Source organism: Zingiber officinale, chromosome 1A, assembly GCF_018446385.1.
Source record: "Zingiber officinale cultivar Zhangliang chromosome 1A, Zo_v1.1, whole genome shotgun sequence".
Taxonomy (NCBI): Eukaryota; Viridiplantae; Streptophyta; class Magnoliopsida; order Zingiberales; family Zingiberaceae; genus Zingiber; species Zingiber officinale.
The window spans coordinates 13841290-13851101 of record NC_055987.1 but is presented as its reverse complement, the minus strand read 5'-3'; the positions used below and the strand labels follow the sequence as shown (position 1 = coordinate 13851101).

General features: G+C 39.8%; 1 protein-coding gene across 1 annotated transcript; it reads left to right on the top strand.

The window, feature by feature from the left end:
- The first annotated feature begins 3275 nt into the window (after positions 1 to 3275).
- LOC122000186 (serine/threonine-protein phosphatase 2A activator-like) lies at positions 3276 to 6314 on the top strand. The gene is made up of 2 exons (XM_042554676.1): positions 3276 to 4495; positions 5951 to 6314. The coding sequence occupies exons 1-2, from the start codon at positions 3351 to 3353 to the stop codon at positions 5955 to 5957; spliced, it is 1152 nt and encodes a 383-aa protein (XP_042410610.1). The 5' UTR covers positions 3276 to 3350; the 3' UTR covers positions 5958 to 6314.
- Positions 6315 to 9812: the final 3498 nt, after the last annotated feature.

The window sequence follows — 9812 nt, the reverse complement described above, 5'->3', positions numbered from 1 at the left end:
AGCGAGAAGGACGACACTGGAAAGAGTCAACGGGCTTGATGTGTCCGAGGGACGAGGCGTTGAGGAAGAGTACACTAGCAGACGAGAAGGAAACACACAGCAGTTCCGATGGACCAGAAGTTGGAGCAGAAGGTTGCTTGAGAAGGCCGGAAAATTGATTCGGGTGAGCCTTATTCTAGATGGCCGAAATCACCCAACTGAATGGAGTCGGGGCGAGAGCCTAGATTGAAAAGTCAACACAGAGGTTGACTTGGTCCGGGCGCCTAGACCTAAAACCTTATCAAAACTTGACGTGATGCGATCCGTTTTGAAGATGATAACATTCTATCCACGTCCAGGCGCCTAGAATCATTCCAAGCGCCCGATCAAGGCTATAAACATATCCCTGATCTTAGAAGCTAAAATGAACACTTGTAATCAATTCTATTTGAGTTTAGCTTTGTAATTCAGTGCATCAACTGCTGTAAGAGGGTTCTCCACCCGAATGAAACTTTAGTAAGCTTTCAATGTCTTGGATTAGCAATCTCCTGATTACAAACTGAGTAAACCTTGGTGCCTCTTTCTCTTTAATTAGCTATTTAAATTATATTTATGCAAGTGTTAGTTTTAATCAAGCTGTAAAGATTGAGAAGGGTGTTCATTTTTTATGTAGGGCAATTTATCCTCTCTTGCCGACCTCCAAGGGACCAATAGTAAGGAACACTCGGCACTTACTCTATCTGTGTACTGATGGATAATAACTGCCTTTTCAATTTGAGTAGGTTATCCTCAGGAATGGTCACTCCTCTATATTCTCCAATTGATAGAAGTCGAAAATGAGCCAACAATTTATCTTCCAAGATTTTTTGGGAGAACGGTATGCTTGCCTGCTCGAGGGAGCTACTGACCATCGGGGCTTTACCTTTACGAAGGTCATGGGCAACTGTATTTTCAGAAGACGATTCTTGAGGCATTCCTGATCGGCCCATGTCATCAAGGAGCGTGTGGAACAACTCCCGGTGATATTTAATCGGCGATGGGGGCACAAGCGGAAGGCTAGTCGACTGCACAGGTGCCTGCGGGAAGGCGGTCGGGAGAGGATGGATTGGTTGGAACTAGATTGGGCCTTCCACTCAGGTCCCACGCTCGGCTTGAGTGTCAGTCATAGATATAGTAGGGTCATTAGGAAGAGGGCACCTAGTCGCTACTTGTTGCTATTGCGCCAATCTAACTGCTCGGGCAGCTATTAACAGTTCTAAATCTTCTTGCGACAAAGTTATTATAGTGAGTCGTCCAGTCTCCTCCATCTTCACGTTTCAGATACAGGTAAAGTTTCCACAAATGGCGCAAAACTTGATCATGTCCAAAATCAGAGAAGATGGACTCTAATGTTAACTGAGTAAAGACTCCTCGTTGGAAAAAATGACTCCGAATGGTCCTGTGTGTCCAAAGGAATGTCGACAAGCAGGCCAGGGAAGGAGTCTCGGCACAGGTACTCCAATGCTCAAGTCAGTGATCGAGCTAAGGGCAATGAATAGTGGTGAACAGTAGTAATAGATGAGTAGAATTGCGTAGCCTCATGTACCAGCGCTTGTAGATGGAGACCCCCTTTTATAGTGTTATTGTTTGCTTTTACACGAATCTCAAAGCATTTTCAAAAAATGACATATCATAAAGATACTCTAACACATTTCCTAAAATGGACCTGCAATATCTACGTTTGGCATGACAGAAACTTCTAGTGTACAGTTTGCATATGGAATATTCTCTGTCTTCTATCGCACAAAACGTCAAAAAGGAATATGAGGTCATTGGGCTGAGGGACCCTTAATATGTTTAGTTAGCAACCCGACTTAGTTCCCCCTATAGTCCAATCAGCTATCGCTTGCAAGAGCAACCAGGTCGGATTTGAGGAATATTGTCGAACTCATCCTTTGCTCGGTCTCTCCGTTTGGCCCTAGATTTTGATCGGACCAAGTGTCCAATTTATCCGATCGACTAGATTACTCAACCGAAATAATTAACCGTGTTAGTCCCAAGTAATGAAAAGAACTTTATCCTGAATAATACTGACTCAACTTAAAATTTTATCAATATTAAGAAACTCAGAGTCCGATCGATCTAAAGATCCGAATTCCGATTAAAAAATCATATATCTCATGTCAACCAACTCCCTTAACTTTTATCTTACTCTCAGAGTCCGATCGATCTAAAGATCCGAATTCCGATTAAAAAATCATATATCTCATGTCAACCAACTCCCTTAACTTTTATCTTACTCTCAGAGTCCGATCGATCTAAAGATCCAAATTCCGATTAAAAAATCATATATCTCATGTCAACCAACTCCCTTAACTTTTATCTTACTCGAAGGCCCTATCATAAATTCTTTTTTTTTTTAACATTCCTTGCTTTTCCTTGCCTATTGACGAGCAGCACCGTCCAGAAGGTTTCTGATTCTGCATTTGGACTACAGTGAAAGCAAATGGAGTTTCAAATGGGTCATCGTAGCCTATATTAATTATTCTATTAAAAATTTTACCTTAAATTTTAATTATAAGCTATCCTATCTATGTTTTTAAATTTACATTTAATAATGATTATTTAAATTTAAAGAATAAAATTTCTATCCTAAACAGTAAAATACTATATTTTTTTCATTCTCTATTATATTTTTCAATCTCTCCTTCTACTCCTTCCATAAATATAATAATAAAAAATTAAAATAATAATAATAATAAATTAAAAATAATAAAAATTTTAGAATAGATTGATGTAGTATATAGCGAAAAATAATTATCTAAATTTAATTAAATGAATTATTTATTTTAAATTTTAAATATAATAATAATAAAATTAATATGAATATTCATATTTTAAAGACAATATTGCCAGAAACAATGGCAACAACCGCAAGTTCTTTGAGATTATTTAATCGAAACAATAATTTATAATTAAGAACAAATCCAAGCACAGATTATAATACAAAAAGTTTGTCCACTCGTTCACGCCGAACTAATGCTGATCATTCTGCAATAGTATGTTTTCTTTTCTTTTGTGTATATCAACACAAATTAATCTATAAAGATTTCATAGTTATAGGGCTGATGATGTGTGCTTTATTTGAGTAAACAAACACATAAAATGGTCACTAGGCTATAAAAATACTTTGATAATTCAAGAAAAAATTAAAGAAAAGATATCTTTGGTTGTGCGAATGGTTTGGACCTCCACGGCCCGACCCAACAGGCCAGAGTCATAACTAACGCATGTCTCTCTGCTTTGGCGCCGAGAATGGTTTGGTCCTCCACGGCGTGGGCTTTATTTAGACCAACTGCAAGAACTCGCCTCCATCCCTCTTCTTGTCCGGAATGACCGATCCCGGTAGCTCCTCCGGCGCACCTCCTCCCTCCTCTCCCGGTGCGCCTTCGATGCCAGTTCAATGTTCATCCTGCATTGTTTGCGGTGGCACCGCGGCCTCCGGGTTAGGCCCTCCGCTGTGCTCCAACTGCCGCCTTCCCCCGACCCCGGCCATCGACGCCCCCATGGCTACGCCTTCTGTTTCTCGCATTCCCGTCCCCCAACCTCTTCCCGTTCCCCTTGCCGAGCCACCGTATCATTTCCATGTCCCGTGGAGGCGCATTTCCTCCCCTAACGACATCCGCCGCTTTGACGCCTCCACCTCTGGCCGTCACTTCCTCGGCTTCATCGCAGCCCTTTCCCACTCGGTCTGCGGCCGCAAACTCTCCGACCCTGTTCCTTCCCCACTTTCCGACACTGTCATCGGCCTCCTCTCTCTTCTCCAAACCCTCACCCGCTGGATCGATGAGTTCCCCCCTCTCGCCCACGCCTTACGCATCTGCAATCCAGCCTACCGCTTTTGGCACGCACGCCTCACTGACAAGGGCTATGACCTCGTTCTTGCTCTCTTAGCCCAGTACGACGAGCTCCGTCCCGCCGCAGACGAACTCCTTCCGTACCTTCTTGACTCTTTCGGAAACGTCTACCGCATCGACTACGGAAATGCCCATGAGAACAACTTCGCCGCCTTCCTCTACTGCCTCGCCCGCCTCGGGCTCATCAAAGAAGAGGACTATCCCGCTCTCGTCCTCGGTGTCTTCTCTACCTACCTTGATCTTATGCGTAGACTGCAGATCATCTACAACCTCAAACCGGATGGAGGGCACGGAGGGTGGGCGCTCGATGACTACCACTTCCTCCCTTTTATATTTGGATCGGCTCAGCTGATTGATCACAAGTACATGAAGCCGAATTCGATTCATAACGACGACATTCTTGACTATTTCTCTACTGATTACATGTACTTGGCGTGCGTGGCGTTTGTGAAGAAGGTGAAGAAAGGGGTCTTTGCAGAGCATTCTTTCATGCTTGATGGTATCAGTGGCGCTGCGTCATGGAAGAAGGTGAACATTGGGATGTTGAGGTTGTACAAGGGCGAAGTACTCGAGCAAGTATCCATCATGAAGCATTTCCTCTTTGGATCCCTCATAAGATGGTATCTCCGTATTCCTCCTATGGCATTCCCAATACTTGTATTTTGTCCAAATTTTTAAAAACTGTTTGTAGTTTCCTATTTCTGTTATCCCAATTGAGGTGTCTGCTGTTATGGTTAAGTTGGTCAATTTAAGAGAAGATGGAAGATTCAGAACTTCAATTTCTTCTTAATTTGGAAATGTAACATTAAATTGAGATTCAAACTTCACCAGAGCCATCAGTTAGTGCAATCAGAAATGCATAGCTTTGCAATTAAGAAATTTCATGGCAATCTACCCAAAGGTGTTTGTCCAAGTATCTTCTTGATTGGTTTTGAGGTCATAAGATAATTAAGTAGGAGCAAGAATTAGATAGTTTCTTCAGATCATATTTCTTCATGCATCGAATATTAGAAATCATATAGTGAAGAACCATTCCTCAGAGTTGTGATCATGATTTTGTAAAAGAACCATTTGTTAGTTTATTTTTCCAAAAATACTTGTTGCTATGGAAGTTTTGACCAGTAATATGATTTCAATTTGTCAGTGTGAAGAGTTTTGCTACCAAATTTATGTGGTTATTAACACAGTGGGATAAATGTAGTTCATGCTGGACATTTATGAGCTACTTGCTCTTCATTGTACATGCCAGCAGTGGAAAGTTGCTTTAAAAACATTCGCTCATGTAAGGTGATGCTATTAACAAGCTAACATAGTACTTGATTTGGAATTCTTGAGTTCATTTGCAAAACTAGAAGTGTCAAGTGGGGTGGGTTGTAGCCCCACTTGGAACTGTGCCTGACCTTGGCATAGACCCATGCCTGACCTGTCACATTCCAATGCTCCTTCTTAATGGTCTATAAATACTCCAACTCTCATAAATCACAACTCACAACTCACAACATGCCAACATCTTCCTCTAAACGCATAGCATGTTTGTAAAATTGATTAGTTCTGTGTTATCATAGCCATTGTTGCGTAGGCAGCCACCTAAGTAATTTCAACTAGCCTCCACCTCACCTAGGTAGAAGGTGGTCCGCATTAACGAACCATTAAAAAGGTCCAAGTAGTCCACCTAGGCTAACAAGGCGGTTTGGTAGGAAAATATATACATACATTATGATTGGTTCACTTATTATAGATAATATGAAGCCTATCTACCTCTACTTGAAAACCTTCGGCCTTCTATATTAAATGTTTGTCATGTGATATGATTTATTTGCAATAGAATTTTGTGGAGTTGGGATGTCTGTCATGTGACCATGAGTTCAATCAGACATAATAACTGGAAAGTTTTAGATAAACTGTACAAAGAATTGGGAAGTTCAATTCTTATCCTTGATGTCTACAAATGTTGCTTAAGTCCAATTCTTAGCTTTAACCGTCCACTAATGACTTCTCTATCTTTAATGTTAAAAAACTATTGTTGAACTGCATCCCATGCTGACTTGTTTTTTTTTCATCTGCCAACTTTGCAGGGAGTGAGGTTCGAGCTCCGTCCTGTAGGCTCTTACCTTCAAAATGCTCTGGAGGTTTTCGTAGCATTTAATGAACTCAATTTGTGTGTTTGCTATGTTTTTTCTAAAAATCTGGTTGCTGTGAAACGTCAAAGGAGGTGACTAGTAGTCTAGTCATATTGTTTTTCAACTTGTATAATACCTTGTTTTCTAACATCTTCTATGTCCATCATATCCGAATGTAGAATATCCATCTGGACTGTATTTCCCTTTTTCCCCAACATCTTCTATGGCGTGTTATCATATCCGCATGTAGAGGAGCTCTCATCTTTCTTCTATCCTTTCAGCCTTATTAAACAACAACACTGTAAATATTTTGTGGTTTGTAAAAAGATATTAGCCTCGAGATTTGCCGTGAAACTACTCCAAAGCACTTTCTGTTGTTGCTGCAGAGAAACTTTCCTAGTTAAGAACCATCAAATTCTTCTAACTATTTCAAAAAGAGTAGCTTCATGAGAGAATGCAGCAAATCTATTATTGCCTTAAGACTGTCCTTATTTCTGCTGTTATTATTTTAATTCCTTCTGCAACTTTGTTCCCATAGTTTCTGCTAATGTCGCCAAGCTGGGCTATGAAGCTAGAAACAAACAGAATTTATGAAGATACATTTAAACACTCTACAGATCATGAGTCATCGTTATGGACCGCTTCTTTTTCATTTGATTGGTGTAGTTGTTGCAGAAATATATGGTCACGGGCTCAATGCACTTCGAAATATTCAAACATTGTTTGTATAGATCAACCTCAATGTTTTGGAGCAATCGGTCATAAAAATAATGGATTCTATATTGTTAAGAAATATATATATATATATAATAGTCTCATAAACCTTTTTTAAAAGTTAAATGAGACACAACTATTACATAAGATTTTAAGAGTTCATTTTAAATTTAAGCCCTCAAATTTTCTTTCATCAATTAGATTTTTGGCATATAGGTACTTCATCTACATCTATTTTACTAATCATTAATAATTTTTTTAAACGAATTACATTTTATATGTTAATTGTTGTTCTATTTATTTTAAAACTAGAAAAAAAATAACACAGAAAACAGGTTTAAAACAATTTTGACTTCAAGCAATGATAGATTCCTCCCATTCAAATTTTAGCTCATATTCTTCACATCAGTCCCGGCCCAGAGGCCGGGTCGTCCTGGGCGATTGCCCAGGGCCCCAAGTTTAGAAGGGGCCCATAATTCTAAATGTTTATATAATATATATATATATATATATATATTAATTGTTTTAAGAATTTTGTAAACCTTGCACTGCTCTTCCGCCGCCGCACAAGCTCATGCTCTTAGAGGGGCCCACAACTTGTAAATGTTTATATAATTTATATATATATTAATTATTTTAAGAATTAGGTTTTGTAAACTTTGCACTGTTTGCCTGTTACATTGCTCTTCCGTCGCCGCACAACGGCATAAGCAGACAAGCTCGAGCAAATTGCAATATCCGCCAGCGCTATCTCCTTTTTCATATTCTCTACTTCTCAGATTTTTTTTTACAATTACATCACTTTTCTTTTAGTCTTCTCTTTTCATTTTTATTTGCTCTTCTTTTTATTGGCGACTCCACGACGATATCACAGTGAGACTGCGCCTTTACCACTTCTCTACACGGCTGCACCAGCACCAGCACCAGCACCAGCACCAGTACGATTTTAAATAGATTAGCAATTTTATCTATTGAAAAAAAAATTTAGAAAATCTTAAAATTAATAATATTATAAATAATTTTACATCTATAAAAATTAGAAGAAACCATTATAAATAATTTTTACTTTATAAAAAAAATAAAAATCTATTTTGATCGTTTTACCCCGGCCTCCTAATTATTAGGACCGGAGCTGCTTCAGATGCTTCAAACTTTTCTATCGTGCTCTTTAATGAAGCCTTTAAGCTTTCTGCTTCAGCTCTTACTTTAAGCCTTCAAGCAGTGGTCACTTTGGAGCTTTTGTATTTTTTTTTTCTTTTATTTCTACAAATACATTTAAAGGAATAAGATATTACACTTATGTCGAACACAACAATACAATAATCTATTAGTGAATTTATGCTAAAGAGCTATGGAAAGTTATCCAAATGATTGACTTACAAACCAACACTGATTTCCAAAGCCCCAACTTCTCAAAGTTGAAGTGGGGGATTCTTTAGGTTTCATTCATTGCTAGTTCAACGTGTTTGCGCAGCCCAATCTTAGCATCGGGTGTGTAAGCGGGCTGTATGGCGGAGACGAGCTTTTTCTAGGTCTTGAGCAAGATAAAAAGCGTGGGAGCATTCATAGTGTGGATGATCAAAATCTTCCATTTTAGGTGCTATAGACACCTTAAACTTGTTCATTACTTTAAATAATGTTCCTGACATCAAAGACCATTCTTAATTTTTCATGGAAAATCCAGGCTTCCCTTATTCCAAACCAACATATAAATGAAGTATACATTTCCTTATTAAAATAATTCTCTTTAATCTTCTCAAAATGATATGCGATCCCTGCACATTCAAGGACACTACTTCCGCTCATATAGGAGTCTAACTTTTTGAATGGATTGGAGGACTGCGATGCAATCCATCTCTTTCGCAATCGCTCAGCGATGATAAATGCCGACTCAACCGACTGGGAGGTATTGAGTCGACTGTCAAGGGTTGAGTATGGTGATAAGGTGAAAGTGACAATCTCATATCCACTTGTTTCTATCTGAGTTTACTATTTGGTAAATTAACAGGAAGCAAGAGGTGGAGATCTTAGATGCTTCGGTTATAAAAAAATACCTAGTATACCTATAACACTCAATCAAAAGTTAGAATGGACGTCGAGACTAAAATCGATATAACCATTCTGACACTCAAGTCAGGATAGGAACTAGAGAAGACTCCGTGGGTCATCTGAGATGGCATGGGGCGGAAGTTGCTGCAATGAGACCATCGGATCGAAACTCAGTGGCAACGGGGGAATAAATCCTCTATCCCTGTATCCCACCCGGTCCGTCCCATGTTAGCTCGGGTGCTGCGATTTACCTCCCTCACAATGACCGTGGGTCCGGTCGGTGGGGGCCCTGGGGGCGAGAGTTTTGGCTTTTGCTGCGAGGATAGGGGCTAGAGAAAGATAAAAGTTATGAAGTAGTGGAAGAGTTTAGATGATTATATGTACTTTTGCCAGGTGACCTTTTAAAGAAGAGCAAAATATATCTATTTCTTTGAGATATGCACATCCATTTAACATGTTTTTTGAGATATGTGATGACATTCTCCATGTCCTCCTAGAGAAACGGTCCCATGAATGAAACGGTTATGCTGCCTAGCTCTCACGTTTTTAACGAGTCCTGTAAGACAGGGGATGGTTGAGCTCGATAGGGCTAGAGAGGTCAAGGAAATCAAGTCAAAGAGATTTGTAAACCTGAGACGCCGAGTCTGAAGGAGTCTGGGAGACCGAACCCAGATGTTTGAGCTGGAGAAGTTTAGGAAGCCTATATTGAGAGAGCCCGATTGTACCAAACTGAGGGAGTGGTGTATGCAAAACTGAGGAAGCCGTGTATCCCAAACTGAGGAAGTCAGGTGTATCAAACTGAGGAAGTCGAGTGTATCGAACTGAAGAAGTCAAGTGTATTGAACCGAGGAACTCGAGGGGACGAGCTATGGGAGTAGGGTAACAGAGCTAAGAGAGTCGGGTGTTAGCCAGGTTCCAAACCCGATCCTATATATGTCATGACCCAATTTGATTTTTCTAACTTAATTACACCCTGGCTTGACTCTTGACCTAGTCTTTCCATGTGTAGGCTTCTATATCCACCATATCATAAGTCTTCTCCTCGAGTCTAGTC

What these genes read in the sequence shown, in the direction of transcription:
- LOC122000186 (XM_042554676.1), top strand. Translation starts at nt 3,351, where the DNA reads ATGACCGATCCCGGTAGCTCCTCCGGCGCACCTCCTCCCTCCTCTCCC.